Source organism: Plutella xylostella, chromosome 2, assembly GCF_932276165.1.
Source record: "Plutella xylostella chromosome 2, ilPluXylo3.1, whole genome shotgun sequence".
NCBI classification, from domain to species: Eukaryota; Metazoa; Arthropoda; class Insecta; order Lepidoptera; family Plutellidae; genus Plutella; species Plutella xylostella.
Window position 1 is genome coordinate 1,360,723 of NC_063982.1, and position 21,182 is coordinate 1,381,904.

The 21,182-nt window shown below is 36.3% G+C and overlaps 1 protein-coding gene across 1 annotated transcript; it reads right to left on the minus strand.

Moving 5' to 3' along the window:
• Positions 1-1,989: 1,989 nt before the first annotated feature.
• LOC105393919 (segmentation polarity homeobox protein engrailed) lies at positions 1,990-20,569 on the minus strand. Its single transcript, XM_011565742.3, has 3 exons — positions 19,246-20,569; positions 3,999-4,096; positions 1,990-3,324 (listed from the first exon to the last, which is right to left on the minus strand). Exons 1-3 carry the CDS (start codon positions 20,066-20,068, stop codon positions 3,094-3,096), a joined length of 1,152 nt encoding a protein of 383 aa, XP_011564044.3. The 5' UTR covers positions 20,069-20,569; the 3' UTR covers positions 1,990-3,093.
• Between the last annotated feature and the right edge of the window lie 613 nt (positions 20,570-21,182).

Below are 21,182 nucleotides of genomic sequence, written 5' to 3' on the forward strand. Positions count from 1 at the left end.
ACCCTGTATATTTGAAATCGCATTGAATTTTGACTAACAAGATATCAGTAAAGTTTAAATGCTGCAAATTGCCACTCAGATACAAAATAAGTAACAAATCATTCAAAACCATACAAATCATACCAACTGACGTTTAGCTCATTCATTATGATTTAGTATCCCCCTCAAAGAGAATATAACACTTAGTTTAGTGTCCTTAACGGGATTCGAACCTTATACTGCGGGGTAATGGATCTAAGGAAAATCTTTGATCTCTATTTATTTCTTATTTATTTTATTTATTTATTTATAATACAATATATTTATAGATTGGTAGCTATTCTGAAGGCAGAAATTATAATTTTAACGCTGTCAAATAAAAAAAGCTGTAAAAGCTAAAAATGACATTTGCGGCAATATAACATAGAGTTGACTTTTAATTAAAGAAATTAAGGTTTTGACAGCACTAAAATTAGAATTTCTGCCTTCAGAATCAGCATCATTATCTTTATTAAAATGCCATTAAACCAGATAGGTTTGTCTTGACATTTGAATCGATCTGTATCGTAAGTAAATTATTCTTTTCTTATTAACATTGGATTTCTATTTAGCATTTTATTTTCCTCTGACGGAAAATTGGGGGTGTTACAAGTGTGTACATAATAATATGGGCCTAGAGGGGATATCGAGTCTGACTCTCCGCATTTGATTTAAAAAATAGTTTTTTACATGCGACTGTAGGAGGTGTCACCATCGAAGTTGTCGATCAGTATCCCTACCTAGGACAAGTGATCCGATTAGGTAAATCCAACTTCGATAAAGAGGTAGCTCGTAGAATCCAACTCGGATGGGCAGCGTTCGGGAAATTACGACACATCTTCACTGAAAACATACCTCAGTGTCTGAATACAAAAGTTTTCAATCAGTGCGTGTTGCCAGTGATGACTTACGGAGCCGAGACGTGGTGCTTCACCAAAGGGCTTATCCACAAGCTCAGAGTTGCTCAGCGTGCTATGGAAAGGGCTATGTTAGGCGTGTCGATGCGAGATAGGATTCTTAATGAAGAAATCCGCAGGAGAACTAAAGTTACCGACATAGCCAAAAGGATTAGCACGCTGAAGTGGCAATGGGCTGGCCACGTAGCCAGCAGAGCCGACGACAGCTGGAGTACAAAGGTTCTGGAGTGGAGACCCCGTGTCGGCAAACGGCGTGTCGGTCGCCCCCCAACCCGTTGGTCTGATGATCTGCGGAAGGTAGCGGGAAGCCGCTGGATGCAGATGGCGGGTGACCGTTTGGGGTGGCGATCGTTAGGAGAGGCCTATGTTCAACAGTGGACTACAGAAGGCTGAGAGAGAGAGAGAGACATGCGATTGGTATATATATCTAATGTAACATTATTTATTCTCTGTATCTATGTACTGATAACTATACTTCGATACCTAATTTATCTTTTTCATTTTGTACTTAGTACTTATTAATTAGACGGCACCGTAGCTTAGGCGGTAGTGAAGCTGCTTCCGAAGCTAAGGGCCGCGGGTTTGAATCCCGCCCGGGCAAACTACATTCGTGTGATGAGCTTGTGTGTTTGCCTTGTGTCTGGTTGTCGTTTATCTATTTAATATGTATCTATCTATGTATTTGTGTAGATATAACAGCTGTCCAATACCCATATTACAGGCTCTCTCTAGTTTTGGGTCGGATGTGTGAGATGTCCCCACATATTATTATTTATTATAGTATTAGGTAATAAGTGACTTTTTATTTGACTACAAATAAAACAAAAAAATAATTTAAAAACCTTGGTTATAAATTTATTTGTATACTTATAAACTAACAGTCGAAATTATTTACAACTTAAATACTAAATACTAATTTAAGCAAAATAATATTGTGGAAGATAAACGCTTGACTAACATAGTTTACTAAAACAATAAATAGAGATTTAAATAGAAATACTTTAAATTGCTATTTACAAAATTTCCTTCTTATTTCAAAGGTAAGTATTTTTTAAAGTTTTTCCATAACTATTTACATTTTTAAATATGAATTTAAATACGTTTTTAAATCTTGCCACATTATAGGACTTTAAAGGTAAGCATCCACTTGTCGGTATCGTATAAAAAAATTATAGGTAAAATCGTATCGCACCAATCGTAAGGAGAAACGGCGTCGGCAATGCCGATGAAGTGGACGCACTTGTGTGATTTTCTATACAAAGAATACTGAATGCGATGCGTCCGTTGCATACGATGCCGAAAGGTCGACGCTTACCTTTATTTTAATACTTACTGTAAAAATGTAAACTTCACACGCTACAATACTAAATAATAGATCATAATAAACTTGCATGTTGGTTACAATATCGCATCTTGACTTGTCCTTATTGATCCCTAAGCAAAAAGTGGGATGTTATATGTTTAAGTGCATGGTAAGGTGTGTGTGTTATTGTCATACTGTGCAAAACGGGTGGTCATATTTTAATTTATCTGATAGGTGTCGTGATAAAAAAATAACATTGTTTAGGCAAATCGTAAATATTTTGACAGATATTTTTTAAAACTTTATTTTGGAAAATTAAGTGCCTATGTACTCTACTTTTGTGTCAGAAAATTACCTCTACAAAGTTCCTTTGATGTTGAAAAATCAAAGCTTTGACAAATACATTAAAAGGTAAAAAATCTATTTTAAAAGCCTCTACCCATTACAACAAGTTTTGTTTACTCTAGCTTGATATATACATTTTCTCTAATCTAAAGGAACAATACATAAAACATATGTTTTATACATGATTAAATACATACTGCTATTTACACTAACAGTTTATTTGCAAAGAAAGCCTTGTCAATTAGTAAAACAAATATAATACAACATTGGTTTCAGTATAATCTACTATAAGTACTATACAAAAATCATCAAGTTTATTAAAGTTAGCATAAACTATCAAGTCGGGCAATATCAATAATAATATATAATTGAATCTGAATAAAAAATAACTAACTTCATCTTATATCGCAAAAAAATATAGGCATAAGCTTTAGGTGTAAAAGGGCTTAACTCAAAAATCTGCAAAATCGTCCCGCGACTTTTTTTTACAAATAAAATACTTTGCAAAAATTACGTAACACTAATTTCTTCTTCTTCGTCGCTTTCAGTGGCTGTCGTGTGGTTGTAGAGCCCTTGAGCCATCAGCTGTAAGGCTAGTGGGTTCCTCTGTCCGTTGGCCTTCTTGATCTTGGCTCGCTTGTTCTGGAACCAGATCTTGATCTGCGCCTCGGCCAGGCCCAGCTCCGCGGCCAGCGCCTGGCGCCGCCGCTCCGTCAGGTAGCGGTTCTCTGCGAACTCGTGCTGAGGATGGACAGTTTGAGGTTAGAAAGTTATAGGGTAGATAGGTGTTAGGTGGTCAGTTGTTTGTTTTAAAAAAAGTTATGAAATTTTATTGAATGTTCACAAAAAAGCATCGTAGAAGAATCACATTTGAGTTGTTTCAACGAAAAAATTCCACAAAGTAATAAATTAATTAGTTAACTTCTCCCGTGGCAATTACAAGACAGAGATTTCACAGATTGGTTAAAAAGGTATAAAGAAAAGAGCTCTATACCTTGTTTCACGGGGAAAGACATCTGACAGGATCCTTATTACATTCGAATAAGGGTAGTTTTTGTATGTATCAGATGTTTTTACCCGTGAAACAAGGTATACACACACACATTCACGCCTTGTACTAATGTACTCCCTTGCAGGGTAGGCAGAGGTGCATTGCTGCACCCACTTTTCGCCAGTGTTATGTTTAGTCCCAATGTAATAGGGGGCGAGCCTATTGCCATTTTACGGGCACATCCAAGACCCGAGAACAAATATCTGTGTTTAAACAAATATCTGCCCCAGCCGGGAATCGAACCCGGGACCATCGGCTCAGTAGTCAGGGTCACTAACCACTACGCCATTCGGTCGAAACAAGGTATAGTCATTGTATAAAAACATTTTACTACCAAATCGCGACTAAATCTTTAAAAAATTACCTTCAGTCTGTTGAGTTGCGCCGCGCTGAATGCTGTTCTTGGTCTCTTCTCTTCTGCGGCACTTGGGGACTTCTTCTTTGACCTTCTACTTCTAGGACCTGGGGACAAGGAAAAAATACTGTTAATTTTTTTCATATTAATATTTTTTTGTAAACTTTAATCGGAGTAATGTTGGTTGATGGACTGTTTTTCGTCTTCATATTTGTTTAGCTTTTAAAACATAAAGTGCGACCAATTGTGAAAAAAATATGAAAATAAACCTTAGCAGTATATTTTACTGGAAAACTACATAGGTAACGATTTTTGAAATAAAAATTTAATAAATAAAAATACCAAAGTGTAGTATAAGGAACTGTTTAAAGGGATATTATATTGGCTGTTTTATAGCCCAGAAAGCGAGACATCGTTCCACGTGCAAGCTATTAACCACTCAATAAAACATAAACCCATTTAGTAGACTATTAGAAAATGTAATTGTTTTTAATTCTTTTTCAGCACTTAATTTCGTAAATTACATGTAATTACTCAGACTAACGATGGCGTAAGACGTCCAAAAACATTAATTACAGAAAATAGTATTTTTTTCCAGACACTTTCGTTACCCCTTTTGTTTTATAATTATTGGGTTTACCGGAACGCTCTATTAATTTACAATTAATAATTTATCGTAATTGTGTGCTTATGTCATTTTTCCGAACGAAACAAAAAGAGTAAGGACAGGCAAGTTGGCTTTTAATCAATGAAAAATACATATGAGGAAGTATAAAATATATTTTTATGTACAGTTTAATTTATCTACTAGATACAGTAATATTTCAATAAAATAAAAATTGAGTAGGTACCTAAATTGTCTACTAAATCTAGGTTGCGACGGTTAAACAATAGCATACTGAAGAATCACGAAATTTCATTCAGAAAAATACAGAGTAGCAGAGTATTTTCTGTAATTTAAATGAAATAATAAACTGAATTTTCCTTATTTATTTCAGTAGGTAGGCAAAACACCTACTGACCACACCCAGACATCTTCTAATTTCTAATTCGTTAGCCGTCTCCCCTTCTCTCTATAAAATTTAATTGAATAAATGACAACCGAAAAAGATAACTTCTTAGAATAGGGTGAAGAGCCCACAGTCCGTACATAAAAACATTTATTCAATAATCCACTTGTTATTTCATTAAGTCCAATCTATTTTAATAATCTCCACACCCTTTTAGAGTTCCTAATTTTATCCCTCGGCCAATAAAGTGTCGGATATTTCATTACTTAAATTTGTGGGGTCCGACCCAACCTCAAAAGGGCATGAATAAAAGAACATCAAACGCTAGTGGGGTGCGAAAATCGCAAAAATGGTAGAGCTCAGAATAATCATAGGAAATTTTAGATACTGACGATAATTTATGAGTTTAATTAGTTTGATTAAACTGGACTTGAATTTGTTTTTTCAGCTTCAAAGTTGATCGAGAATATTCCTAGTTATATAGTCATCATCATCAAACTAGATAATTATGTACCTACTAGAGGTATTTTGAATTTATGCTGAATTATGTAGGTACAATAGGTACATAGTAAACTTTCATTCAAAACATTTTAGTAGACTCAAATTGGTTCTAAATATTTAAAAAAAAAAACGAAATGAGAATTTCCTTTAAAATATTTTCGTTTTAATTTTGTGCCAGTGCGACACAGTAGGCTGCCAGCAAAACCGCTTAAATCTATTGCGAAAAAAAACTTGGCAACCATAGAGCTAACACCTAAACGGGTGCTCGTTACGGAAAAATGCCCAACGAATTGTTCAGGACTCTGTTTAATTAAAAACGTGAATAAAAAAGTCGCTACTGGCCGCTTTATCGGCTGATGAACGAGTCTCGCTGCGGCACACGAAAAAAACAAAAATCACCTTTACACCAACGGCTGTACAGCCTTGTTTCCCTATCCACGTTCAAATATAAAAGAAAAAAACCACCTTCTTATTTCAAAAAATGCTTGAGACATTATTTATTAACGCGTTCTATTTTTGAATGCATTTTTTCTAATTGCGAAAGTGTTATGTCAAAGAACGTAAGGCATAAAACGTACGGCTTTCCTCGTGGAAGTATAAATTCCTCCGACACAGGAAATGGCTAGAAGTGTTTATAGGCGCCATTTTCCTTCGCTGATAGCTGGAAAAATGTCTGATTCAGTGTTTAAGGGATTTATTGCCGCAAGTACAGTCGCACGCAGAAGTGGTTAGCCGATGGCTGAGGGCTGATTGTGGCTGATTTAAAACCTTTGTGGTCTACACAATTAAATAAAAGAGGCCACTAGTGGCTAAATGGTGTGGAATGCCCCCAGCATACGAAATGCCCCACCTATAATAGGAATTAAGTAAATTGTGTACTTTACATTATGTGTAAAAGTGCTTCAGTTTAATGTTGTTCACGGACCTATTTCTGTGAAGTTCTGAGAATTTATGAATGAGTCTAAAGTTTTTTTTTACCAATATAGGTAAATTTATATGAACAAAGGTATAATAAGAATAGTTTAATCTTTTATATGCCTACTCGTTTTTAAATATTTAAGAAATACAAATAAGAAGCAGGTGAAATGGCGTATATACAGTCTTACCATGCCTACATTCTTAGCCAGATATAATTTAAAACATATAAGACAAGTCAATAAATTAATTAAAAACACCTAATCAAGAACAGATTGTATAAAAACACACGCACCACTAATATCACGATTAAATATCGGCAGCTATTATGTCCCAGAAACAAACATAGAACAATTAAATAGCATTAAAACAAACAAACATTATAAGTAATATATATTTATGTGGAAACAACACAATTAAAATAACCGGACAACGAAATAGTGCCAACAGAACATGGAATGGAGGAGAAGAGCAAATTATAAAAATACCGATCTCCAACCAACGTCTCACTGCCGAATGTGTAAATTTTTTTATCTCAGTACGTCGATCACAGGATTCGTGACGATTTTCGAATCTACACAAACATATGGAAAAAACAAATGTCACTTTTGGACAAATTTGGCTTACATTTTGACAGTGACAGTTGACGATACCTTTCCTTTTCCATATGTTTATGTATATTCGAAAATAGTATCGAATCCTGTGATCACTGCACAGATACTGAATTGGCAATTTAGTATCTGAGATTAAAAAACAGACTTAGAGACATTCCAACGGTACTTCACCAATACTCATTGTTCTAAAGTCCATAAGAGACATTATTTCGCAGCAACAACCCTAACTTGGCACATTAACATTCTTGGCACAACCCTAACTGCTGTCTGTTGCTGCTTTATTGCTAAAATGCTAAACGACTTCAATTCGTTAGCTTAAATAAATGTTTTAATTTCAATGCTTAATAGCTCCGAAAGAGATAATAAAAGGGTCATTAATAGCAACTGCTCGAAGACTTGGGTTTGATTCCGGGTCGGACAAGTTGTCAAAAGGCTGTCTTAAAGTTAAAGTCTGTTTTTTAATCACAGATATTTACTAAATTGGATGAACCGTTCAGAAGGGCTAGCACGGGGCGCATTTAAGACGTGACAAGAGTTTTGCATCGCGCTCACTCACATCGCGCAGCCTCAAGATCGAGCGTGTTACGTCTTAAATGCGCCCCGTGCTACATGGCCAGAATCTGTCAATTTAATATCTGAGATTAAAAAAACAGACTTTACTTTCACCTTAAAACAAAAGAAGTTCGAAACATCTGAAAACCAACCCTCTTCACCGCAAACGGAAAAACGAAAAATGTAAGAAAAAAATCAATTCCTCTGAACCTAATACCACCATATAAAGACACATAGCGGAAAGGGAAATAATGAACCTTATTTCGTGGGTGTTAACGTTTGTTGTGCGACGACGCGTCGAAAGATGAAATTGCAAAACATACACTGAATACAAAGTAGGGTTGTCGCGGATGTGTGAAAAAAAAACGTTTTAGTTATTGGATGAGGTAAAAGAAACACTTCAAAAGCAATTTGCTAGGCGTTGTGGACTGAAATTTGACAGTACATTACCGTATGTACCGAATATATTATAGAGGGTGTTGCAAAAAATGTATACTATTACTATAAAGCCGACCCTACGTGTATATCATGTTATATCTAAGCCCGGAAATGAAATCAGAATGTCAAAATTTGCACTACATATCGAAATAATACACTGCCCGAATTCAGTCTGCCACTCATTTGGTCACCAAAAGAGATAACTAGTTATTAGTTAATCTTTATCATTTATCTACTGTATACATACATACATACACATGGCGTGCCACATCCACACCCCATAAGCATTATTTTCTAGCTCCCAGTGTAAGGTGTTAGAACAATCACTTTGTACAGCCACGAGGGAACATTTACCCTCTTCTTCTGAGATTCAGCCCCGTTTAGTATAATTATAAATACTTATACCACTGCAAAGTGGTTTAACAGCCTGTATCCTAACTAATATTATAAATGCGAAAGTAACTGTGTCTGTCTGTTACTCTTTCACGCTAAAACTACTGAACGGATTCGAATGAAATTTGGTATACATACGGTCTAGACTCTAGACCCTGAGAAAGAACATAGGCTACTTTTTATCCCGCAATTCCCACGGGAAAACTTTTTAAGGTGAAGCGAAGCGCGCAGGTACAGCTATTTTTTTATAAACCTGAGTATAGTGTGTCAAAGCGATATCTGACCACCACTAAAAAACCTCACAATTATTATTTAACTCACTCTCTTCCATCTAAAGATTGTCTGGTAGTGATTGCTATAATCAATAAGGCCGCCTCTTTGTACTTACTGTTTTATTTTGTAATTTTTATTCTTCGCTTATGACATTATGGCAGTAACATTATATTTTTTCTACCAAACATAATTTTTAATTACTTAATAACCACTGCTGTGGATATGAGACCATAAGAATCAATCAAAACATCTCCTGTGCATTACTATTTTAATTAAATTGATTAAAATATTGGTTCCGTATACTATACATCTGTGAATGTAAGGAAGAAGACGCTTTTAGCGATAAGGCCGCCCTTATTGTACCTATAATAGAATGTTATTTTAAGTGTTTTATATGTACAATAAAGTTATATGTACTACTGCTACTGTGACCACTAATGCATAATAGTAAGTTCCCATATCTTCTGATGACCGGTAGTTACAATAAATATTAATATACTTTCGCTTTAAGCGATAATGCCACCATTTTTGTACATATGTGTTAGTATTTAAGTTATGTAGGTAACTTTATTTCATGTGTGTGTAAAGAATAAAGAAAGAATATTCTATCTATCTATCTATCAATAAGGCCGCCTTTTTTGTGCTATTTTATATATAAGTTGTGAATTGTAATATTGTCTTTAATGGTGCAAAATAAAGAGTATTCTATTCTATTCTATTCTATTCTATGTATCTACTAACTATAGTTGTATGAAGTAAAGACCAGCCATCGATAGAAAGAATAATTGAAACTAGCCGTAATCAGTTCTCCAAAACCGTTTCTCAAAAAGGCTACGGATCCCAAAAGCAGGCCACCTAAACAGTATAAATCAAGTTATTAGCAAATATCTTTGTTGAAGCAAAAAACATCGTACCTCGGTGGCCTTCTTAGTAAGGATAAGGGTGTACGCACACTGGGAACTTTTAAAGAAAACGCACAGCCTGTCAATACCATCCTAACTAATATTATAAATGCGAAAGTAACTGTGTCTATCTGTCTTTCTGTCTGTCTGTCTGTCTGTCTGTCTGTTACTCTTTCACGCCAAAACTACTGAAGGGATTTGAATGAAATTTGGTATACATATGGTCTAGACCCTGAGAAAGAACATAGGCTACTTTTTATCCCGAAATTCCCACGGGAAAACTTTTTAAGGCGAAGCGAAGCTCGCGGGAACAGCTAGTTGAAATATATATCAGCCTAGCGTAGTACCTACCTAACGAAAGCGCCGCATTATGCTGAGTGGTTACCTTTTTGAAACCAACAGTGTGCATTTGTTTGTGTAGTTAGACCATTAGATAGATAGATAGAATATTATTTATTTGTACACAAGAACAGAGTTTATAAAGCTTAAATACAAACACATAGGTACAAAAAAGGCGGTCTTATAACTAAAAGCGATTTTTTTAAGACAACCTGTATTGTTTGTTCTTGTGTTGTGCCTATACTACTACCTATCTACCTACCTATGTATGTTAGTTTATAAGTGTGTAAGTATCTGTATGAATTGTTGTTTGGTGTCCAATAAATATATTCTATTCTTTTCTAAATAGACCACTGCATCTTGAAGCTTTTCCGAAACTTTAGGGTTATTGCTTATTAGATTCTGATCTCCACTCGTAAACGTGTTCTGGAGTGGAGGCCGCGACTAGGCAAACGTAGTGTGGGACGCCCTCCGACTAGATGGGGTGACGACTTGCGAAAAGTGGCTGGTTATGATTGGATGCGGAAAGCTAAAGATCGCATCCAGTGGCATGCTTTGGGAGAGGCCTACGTCCTGGACTGCTATAGGCTAATGATGAACTCAATTGAGAATGTTTGGCTCAGTGTGCACGCACCCTTAGTTACTGTGAAGCGCGGTCGATCCGATTATCGATACAATTAGTAACTATAAAATTGCAAGTATTTTTTAATTTGCTCGCGAATTCTTGCGTTGGGTGTGCGTTTGCTTTATGCTTTAGGTAATGTTCTAATTCCAGATTTTTCCCTTTACAAAAAAACAGGTGTTATACTTTTGGCGTCTGTATGTTATGACAGTTGCCTTATATTTTACAAAGTATAGCGTTTAACCGTTGTGTGAGGATTAGGTAGTCAGATAAGTTTTTCATCGCTGACTGATCGGTGACGTATGTATTAGGTACAATTTATACGTCACTCGGGGAGGCTCCTTTTATTGTATGCACCTTAATATGGCGGGTTGAGGAAGGCCGAGTATAGAGGAAAACCATATGTTAGATTTAAGAAAATTCTGGTTTTTCTGATGACCAACAGATTTCTCAGTAAATACTTAATCTACGATTATGAGCTATTAATAATTATCTACACTCAGCTTTATCATGGATTATTACGTAGTAATTATTCAATTATTTTCGTTTCGTGTTAAGAAACAATTCAATTACCTTAGTTTGCAATCTACGTACTTAGAGTTAAGTTAACTAGGTATAAGAGGTTAGGTTGAATATGAGTTATTGGTTATTTACATAAGATTTCTTTTAGACATTTCATCGAATTGCGACAATTAAACTCAAAACTACTAAACCGTATCCTGAAATTATTTCACCGTTATAATGCTACATTAGCCTGGATGTTATAAGCTATTTTTTTATCCCGGAATTCCCACGGGTAATCTTTTATAAGTGTAAGAATTCGTAAAGTGCTAATATCTAATGTAATCTTAAGTCCTTAAACATGTAGGTATCTTCCTATCTTTATAATAGAAAATAAGCAATTTTGCAGTCAGTTACTTTTTCAACCGTGTTATATAGATTGGGACATACCTACAATCTTATCTATGCTATGTTATGATTGCTATGAAACAAAAAAATGTAGAGTAATTCCTCACAACACTTTTCCTTATAGAGTTCGCTATTACAAAGAAATTAAGTCATTCTGATAAGACTTTCTTATTGATACCATAGTCTTATTGGTATTATAGATACAGTATATTTAATAAATGTGTAGTTATTAATCCTAATCCTAACTAATATTATAAATGCCAAAGTAGGTAACTGTGTCTGTCTGTCTGTCTGTTACTCTTTCACGCCAAAACTACTGAACGGATTTGAATAAAATTTAGTATACAGATGGTGTAGACCCGGAGAAAGGACATAGGCTACTTCTTATTTAGGAATTCCCACGGGAAAACTTTTTATGGCGTAGCGAAGCGCGGGGGAACAGCTAGTATTTAATAAATGTATGTAGTTAATAATGTAAAAAGAAAAAATATGCATACATACTTAGTTCGCGTTTGATTAGAAAGTTCTTGTAAAAGAAAAAAATACTATCGTTTCTCTAAAAAGGTTTACAGCTTTAATTTTGTCTTTAATATTTGGAATAACTTTGAGACTACTCTAACTTCTTATTTTTTTACGTTTTATTTCTTTTTAAAAAAAAAACACACACACGCTCTCACGCCTTGTACTAATATACTCCCTTGCGGGGTAGGCAGAGGTGCATTGCTGCACCCACTTTTCGCCAGAGTGTTATGTTAGTCCCAATGTAATAGGGGGCGGGCCTATTGCCATTTTACGGGCACATCCAAGACCCGAGAACAAATATTTCTTTTTTATTGAAGCCGATATGACTTAGGTCCAATCTTACAGTCTTACGCGTCCAAAAGCGATTGAGTGAGTATTCCCACAATTGTAACAGCAATAATAAGTCTATTTGCGAAGACAAATGGATTACTAGAAACTGTTATTAAACCCGTATTTGGACCTACGTGATTTTGTAATCAACCACTGCTGATTGCGAATCATTCATTTATGTATGAAGTCTTTAAAGTCACTCGCGAACAATGATAAAAAAATATAATTATAAACAAACAAAAAACCCGACTGCACGCCAAAAAGATGAAAAGAAGCCCCAGTGTTAATGGAAAGTATTGCTAATCAAGCCCTTTCATTTGATACCCATCACGGCATAGTTGGAAAAATATTATTTTTTCGATCATCACTTTATGTCCTCTAGAGGGCGCTATATACAATTTAATGTAACATCACATATATATAACCATCGCGCAATTAATACGCTTCTAACGATACCTTATACATCAAAATCTATCAAGCCGTTTAGGCTACAGGAGGGAACAAAGAAACAGACAAACATACATACAAACATACAATCGAAAAATATTACCCTCCTCCTTCGGCAGTCGGGTAAAAACATTACCCTCCCTTCGGCAGTCGGGTAAAAAAGTTCCAGTGAGAATAGCACCTAATTAATCTTAAACGGAAAAGGCTAGTTTAATGACGCCGTCTGCAATATTGAAGTACATTTCACAGGATCAGGATATTACCAACTAAAAACGGTAACAGTTTGATAAATTTTTAATTAAATCTTTGAAAAAATTTGGGCCGCTTGGTGTCGAAATTTTGTGAGTGGAACTATTTCACGTGAGTGTATTTATAACTGAACCATACAAATACAGAATAGAATAAGATCAGACACTTAGTTACATATTTATTCAAGCTAATTACCATTGTATAGTCATTGACTCAATAAATACAATAATGATAATAATATTGATTTCCGATACAGTACGATTGCGTGCTCAGCAGCAGTAGCTGATAGACTTCAGGGTTCCGTGAAGGAATTCAAGAAACACTAGGTGATTGAGTTTAATTAAATACTGTAGTTCTCCACGAAACAAAGGTTGTTTGGAAGAAATTGCTTCTTGGCGATAAGACTGTGTTTTCTAAGTATACAATAAAGTGTTTATAAAAAAATAAAATAAGTAATAATAGGTGTGACAGTGAGAAGGCCATATTATTATATGCCGAAGAACCGATGACTACTCCTCTAGTACGGGGTTTGCAATTTTCGAAAACGAAAAACACATTTGGTCTTTTATTGGTACTACTTAAGGGTAGATGCTGGATGAGGAAGACCGAGGATAGATTAATGTAAATAATTTTTAATAGTCTGCATGTTAGCCCACAACATAACTTATGTGCCCTAATCGAAAGACTCTGAAATACAAAATTATACCTACCTAATATGCCTAATAAGAACGACTGATGATAAATCCAGGCCTAAAATGACACAGAGATTCACACTTGACCAGTTTTTTAAGTACCACGCCCTTATTTTTTTTTGCTTCGTTTTTTTTTTATTTCCTCGCGTGTTGAGACGCGAAGGAAACACTAATCAAACAGCATTATGAAGTTGTCTGCTAGTAAATAGTTCGCTAACACATTTTTTTTCATTGCAAAATAAGTGTATATTACAATAAGACGATACTCATATAGTGAAACGCCGTTTTGTTTAAATTTATGAGGCTTCTACACTTGTAATTAAATATTAAATGGGTAGATGTCGACTTAATTCAGTATAAAAGCGTTGATTTTGTAAGAACTATACGTTTTTTTGTTTTTTTCTAGCGTTAAAGCGGCGAAAATCTACAATTCGGAGTAAGTTTTTGCCACGAAAAAGAATTAAGTATACTATATAAATAAACATTCGGTAAGTAATACTTGAGGTGTCGATGTCGGTTTCTGATTAAAAATTATAATTTTTTCAATCGATCGGTTATGATTTTCAGTACCATCAGCAAAAGATATATCTTCTAATATGCTACTATTCTATTCTCTGTGGGGGTGTGAAAACAAGTACCTGCACCTGGCTCTCTCGAGTGGAACCTTTGTGTATATCCCCAAGGTCTAAACTGCCTTCCTAAGCTTGGACCATTTCCCACCACGCTGGTCTACTGCGGGATGGTGGCTTCACATATCTAGACGAGCTAAGTCTAGATATGCAGGTTTCCTCACGATGTTTTCCTTCACCGTAATAGCGATGGCACACATTGTACTTAAATTCAAAGAACTCATGTCAGCGCCGGGATTCGAACCCGCATCTCTGGCGTGAGAAGCGGGCGCTTACCCGACTGAGCTACCACCGTTCCCGCTAGGTGGACGCTTCCCTTAAGTAAGTTTTTTAACGGCATAACCTACCCATTTACGTAGCTTTTTAAATATTGCCTCGGGCACACGACAGCACATCACTATTCGTGTATTTAACGTCTAAGTAGAGTCTAATAAGCGCAGGCGCATCCCTAATTAGTGGCAAGTACGTGTTAATGGCTCATAACGATAGCGCGGAGTAGGGATGGGAAATATTCGGATAACTGGTCGATTTTATATATAGATAGTACCTATATAGACACGCTCTCTTCCAACCAAAGGTTGTCTGGTAGAGATTGCCATAAGCAATAAGGCCGCCTTTTTGTGCTGTTTTATTTTTTAATCTTTGTTTTTTTTTGTAATTTTTGTTCTTGGTGCAAATAAAGTGTATTGTATTGTATTTTTTTTAGTGAGTTGAGTTTTACTAGGTAGTTTACGAAAACGAAAATCTTTCCGTGCTGATGGAAAAGAATATACAAAGATATTACAAAAAAGACAACTTTTAAATAAATTACAGTTTATACGGCAATAATATTATATGTATATTGAATTTTAATATGTTATATTTGACAAATCTAACTGGATTCTTATTCGGCTAACGCCGTACCTACTCATTTACATCACGACCCATCACGTCCCCACTGCTGGGGCACGGGTCTCCTTCCAATGAAGGAAGGGGTTAGGCCTAGTCCACCACGCTGGCCAAGTGCGGGTTGGTGGACCAACTCAATCGATTAAAAAAATACATGATACAAGTTAGTGTCACTGTATCTATATATATATATACTATCCGTATTCTTTTTCTGTACTTAGCCCCATCACTAGTGCTGCGCCTCGACAAATTCTAAGAACGTAAACTATAACCGTAATTTTTTTATAAAACTATAAATTATACCCATTATTATGCATATAGGTTGTTGCAAAAATAGTATTGCAATGCGAATAGTGGTAATATACCTACGTTATTATGTGTAACTTTCAGTAATAAGCGATTCTTATTTGTTCAACTAGAGCTTTTTGGTCATGTGACTGAATTTCAAAAACTTGTATAACAATAGTTGACCTTCTCGAGTAAAAAAGTCACGTGATTATTATATATATATATATATATATATATATATATATAATAATATATATAATTACTACACTCTCTTAAATACAAAACTACACCACACCCACCGCGCTAGCATCCAATCGCTTAATTTAAAATATCGCCATTAAATTTGAATTTATCAATGAGAAATTACAAGTGCACTATAATTTTTGCCTCCAATTTACCAATTACTACGTCGAAGCGAGCTGCCTCCATACCAGCGTGCGAAGTGCGAGTTTTTACTTTCTACGAGTAGTGGCGAGTGCGAGTTTTTACTTCGTTCGAGTAGTGTCGAGTAAACGCGAATTAGTATGGCGCGGGAGAGTCGCCACCTAGCGGTATATACACTGTACTAGTAGTGTAGTCACATGCCTTATAAATTGGAGTCGATTTTCACAGCTCGATCGTTTAACACAAACCTACACTTCGACCTCAGAATAAGTTTGGAGACTCCAGTTACTTCGATTATAGCCTTTGATAAACAATAGACGGATAAGATAGAGTATCGCATTCAAAAACAAAGGTTAACGAGAGGCTTATATCCAACCAGGCTGACGATGATGATATTATATAACGATAAAACCTGAGAATTTATAAAATAAATCGTATTTCGCCATATAACAATCTATTACGAATTCACTATCGCTTTTGAAACGCTACAGCCGTCAGAAATATTGATCCTGTCAAATTCATAACTGTAGGTATAGTACAGACAGGTTTGATAGTTTGTTGAAAACTATAAAAGTTTACGTTTTCTCGCATACTAAGTGACGCCTCTAATGAAAACTATCATGAAACTTTTGACAGATGACAGGAGAAAACGTAAACTTTTTTCGTTTTCATAAATAGCAAAACCCGTACTAGATGGTCTTCATCGCTTCAGAGTCTCATGGTACGGGTACTGGGCGTGCCAATTCAAAATGGCGGGGCAAGAAAAAACAGCTGATAATAAATACTCACACGAAATAATTACGAAAATTGTTTCATTACCTCACCTGGCTTATCGCGCCCATTTTTGTACAAAAAAAACTTTTTAAACTGCACTTTGACATGTTGCTATATTAAAAAGAACTATGAGTTATCTATTTATAACAGAATAAATTGGTTAAACTACTTTATTTCATAAGAATAGATCAATTTTATACAAACTAGACGGTGTGTCCCATACAAAAACAAAACAAAAAACTGACCGTATTTAGTTTACTGTGAAACCGTTTTATGTTCAACCTAAATGACAACCATTGTAACAATGACTGAAGCTTACTTACGTAAGTACTTTTATTACTTCCATGGAATAAAGTCACCCATCTTATAACCCATCTAATTCAGAATATGAGCTCAGTGGTAGAAAATATTGTTGATAGGATAGGTAGGCTCATATTGTCATCATTGCCCTCACCCAAAATAACAGTTTTGCATTAGAACTAGAACTAGTTTTATCATCCTAAAACTAGTTCTGTATACATACTTATGAAATGAAAATATAAATGACTGAAAAAAACCCGTTCTTACCTACCGTTTTAAAACTTCTTTGAATTCAAAAAGTTTTATTCCAAGTATCGAAGACCAAGTAACACTGGCCAGTTCTCCGCAGTAATGCAAAAATGAAGTGTGCTAAATAATGAGTGATTATGTTGTCAAAACGTATATTACTTTTTAATACGCAAGGAGTTTTTATTGTAGCACGCCAGCCTCGTTTGACGAAGACCTCTTTTTATATTATGCGGGTAACTGTCCGGCTTTTATTATAATTATAGTATGTAAGTGTTCGCTTTATAATCGTTCTAGTTTATTAAGTTTATTTTCCTTGAGGCTGAATGACTTATGGTCAAAGCCTGCCATTAAGTACTTAATTGAAAAAAAACATTATTTTATGTGTTTTTTCATGCCCTACCTATCTAACTCCTGTATAAGTGGTAAGTAACTGTTTTAAAACTAAGTAGTTACTTTGGCCTAAGTATGTATCTAATTCTAACTTAAAGGAGAATACAAAAAAATTATGTTACTGAACTCAAAAGAGGTGAACCCAAAATATGAACAAACTTCACAAATGCACCGCGAAACCCGTTAGCTGACTTCGTAAATACAAGTAATAGTTATTTACTTAATTTAAACTTTGTGATACTGTGTGAATGTACAGTCGTGGTGACAAGTGCCTGGCAGCTGTCATCGACAGCGCCATTTTGTTGTCACCGTGACAGTAACTGACGGATAATTTTAGCTAATTTATTGTTCGTATTCTTTGTTGATTGTTGGGACTTTTGTCAAGTAAGGAAGTATTGTTGTACGGTTTTATTTATTATGATTTTAGATGCGCCTATTAGGATTGCTTTGTGGAGACAGTGTAATAAGGGTTTTGTCTTTTTGTTAAGTGTATGTTACTTTCCAAATGTCTCTTTTTAATAATGCAAGTCCTGTCTATCTAGAATCTAAGTACGTTAGGTGTATTATGATGAATAAAACCTGTAGGTTGGCTGGTAGAAAATGCTTTTAGCATTAAGTCCACCTTTTGTACACTTATATCTTAACCATTACTTTGGTGTATAACCGCTTAATATACTTTGTACACTTTACCAATAAAAGTGAAATATAAAAAATAGCTCATTGCAAATAATAGTTAAAGTAAGTACCGGAGATTCCAGCTGATCACCAAAAAGGGGGGGAGATATACAGGATGTTGCAAAAAGGTTATACTATGCACATGCTGGTTTCGGCTTAGTATACCCTTTTTGCAACACCCTGTATTCAATAATATCCATAGAAGACGTGTGTCGCGAAATTTTAACACCCATTCAATAATAAATATTCATATTATGTTAATGAAATATTTTCCAATTAGAATACAATGGCATGTGATGAAAACCTTGTTGAAAGAAGTGGAAATTACCTAGGTAGGTACAAATACTGATCAGTTAAAATAAAAATAAGTTACACAATAAGGTGTGACGTAGTTTCCAAGTTTATTTTTAACAATATAGGTAGCCATTGAGCTGTAAAATTATTCAATTAATACCTACTCTTGAAAAATAATAATGAAGCTGCAGAATATAATAACTAATGTAATTACCTAATTATAATAAATCTATTTATAAAATATGGCCTCCCTATGATTAGCCTTTGCCCAGCAGTGAGACACTGATATGGCTACTTAAAAAAATATAACCCACAGTTACTGATGGCACATTTAATAAGTACCTACATACATACATACTTAGTGTGTGTGATATCTTTCTACCTTCACAAAAGTCATCCTCCTAATTCAATCCAGTGCTCTCCCTTCTTACCGGAAGGCCGGAGTTTACTGCCGCCGTCGGCATTCCACAATCTCAAAATTAGGTCGACTTTGACATTTATGTCTTACAGTTTATATTGATACTCGTACCTACGTGTTAAATCTTGGTATCTTGGTCTTCTCTTTGGGTTTAATAAACCTATAAGTTTTTTTAACTCAAAAAATGCCTATCCCATAGAATAAGCCCACTAAACTTGCGCAATCTAATCCTGGAAAATTAATAAAAAAATATTCTTACCAGAACTGGGTCGGTCGCTGTATCGGGTGCAGTACACCCAGGCTGGCCACAAGTTCGCGTTCCCCTGACCCTGGCTGCCGGCGTCGGTGCTGCCACATGTGGAAGGAGCCCCACTCGACGTTGAAGAAACAATGGAACTCGCCGAATCCGGCCTTCTTTGAGGCTCAATAGGTCTAACAACCTCCTTCTCTTTCTGAGCCTCCCCAATCTGAGATACCGTCTGCCTCAACCCCCCAAGCGGTGGTAGTCGGTTGAAGTCGTGACTAGACTCTTTTGTCTTCAAATAATCGAAGCTGTACCCTTTTTGGTGCTCAGCAACGCTCCCCGGTTTGGATAGGTCGTATGGCTTGTAAAGAATGCTGTGGTTAGGCCCGACGGGTTTCGGTCCTTCAATCTTGTTGGTTTTCCGCAATGCGCCAGAACCGAACTCGGGGTGTAGAATGTTGCTGATTGAAAACGTGATCGGCACAGTCACTTGCTGGCACTGGTTTCTGAACCGATCGTTGAATCTTGCGTCTTCTTGAACTGGGTTTATCACGGGCTTCACGTCTGGTGTTTCTGGCCGTTCCGGGTAGAAGTTCTGATAGTTGTCCATGTCGCCGTGGGTCTCCATGGGGCTAGAGGGTGGGGAAGCTGGCTGGACCTTCACAATGGTCATTGGCGACGGCTGGTTCCTCTCATACCTCGGCTCGATGGTGGTGCAGGTGTACTGGCTCGGCTGGCAGAAGCTCATGAGATTCTCCGCGTGAGGCGCCGGCACTCTCCCGCTGACAGGCCCGGGGCTGTTAGCCTGGCTCGGGCTGCAACGGTCTTCAAAGGCCATTTTTTCCCAACCTGTCACAACAGCGTGACAATAACGCAAACAGGCTATTCAAAACCTGGGCCACCCGCCGCGTTGACGCCTCGAAACACCTCCGGAGATCTTAATAAACCGTGTCGGAATGCTTTTCAAACATCTGGCAGCAGAAACACACACAACGGCGATTGTCCCAACAAATTATGCGGCCCGTACTCGATTTAAATTCATTAAACAGACGATTCAGCGCGTCGACTATTATTTGAATGTCTGACAGCACAGTTTACACTATTTAAATAGATTAATATTTATCGGTTTATTCTTCAGAGAGCCATTAGCATGATTTCTTAATTTGAATCGTCGCGTCATCGATTGTTCGTCTCGATGATAATGTATGCCGTGGTCACACTAGTTTTTTTTATGTCAAATGCACGTGACAGCTGTAGCTGTCAGATTGAAACGTCAGTTGATAGCGATGCGTGCGTGAGACTGCGCTCGCGACGGCGGCGACCGAGCGACTGCCAGCGGAGCCCTGGGGGACACGCCCCCGAACAAACAAGCTTTTTTTGCCCTTCCCTACTCGTTTTGTAGGCGGGCCGCGTCCGCGCGCATTTCATTGTTAGTCGCGCTGTCAAAATCTCTCCATCTCGCTCTGTCATGTCAGTGTTAATACAGCGCGAAAGAGAACGGCATATGACAATTGATTTAACGTGATTGTGTATTTAGTGGGGCTAGTACAGATTTGTAATTCAGTTGTAAATTGCCGCTATGGCTCTTTCGCGGGCTCGTAATGTATCAATAATGTTGCGGCCGCTTTGTCCGCGCGCGTACATCGGAATTCCAATTAAAGTTTGACAGAATTATTATATTGATAGACAGACCGGCCGCCATCTTGATGAATAATTGATCGACTAAAAGCGGCATTTTTTACGAATTACGCCACAATGGACCACGAATTAACGTGTGTTTAAGTCATTTACGAGTCAATAGACGGCGTAGTCTGTAATAATTTTAGCATGATTTCGCCAACACGCTATTTGATCATTTTGTCTTGAAAATCACATAACTTAGGTTAATAAAGCATTTTTTTATTTAGATTTTGCCGTTTTAATCAATTTTGTATGCATAATGGGAAAATAAT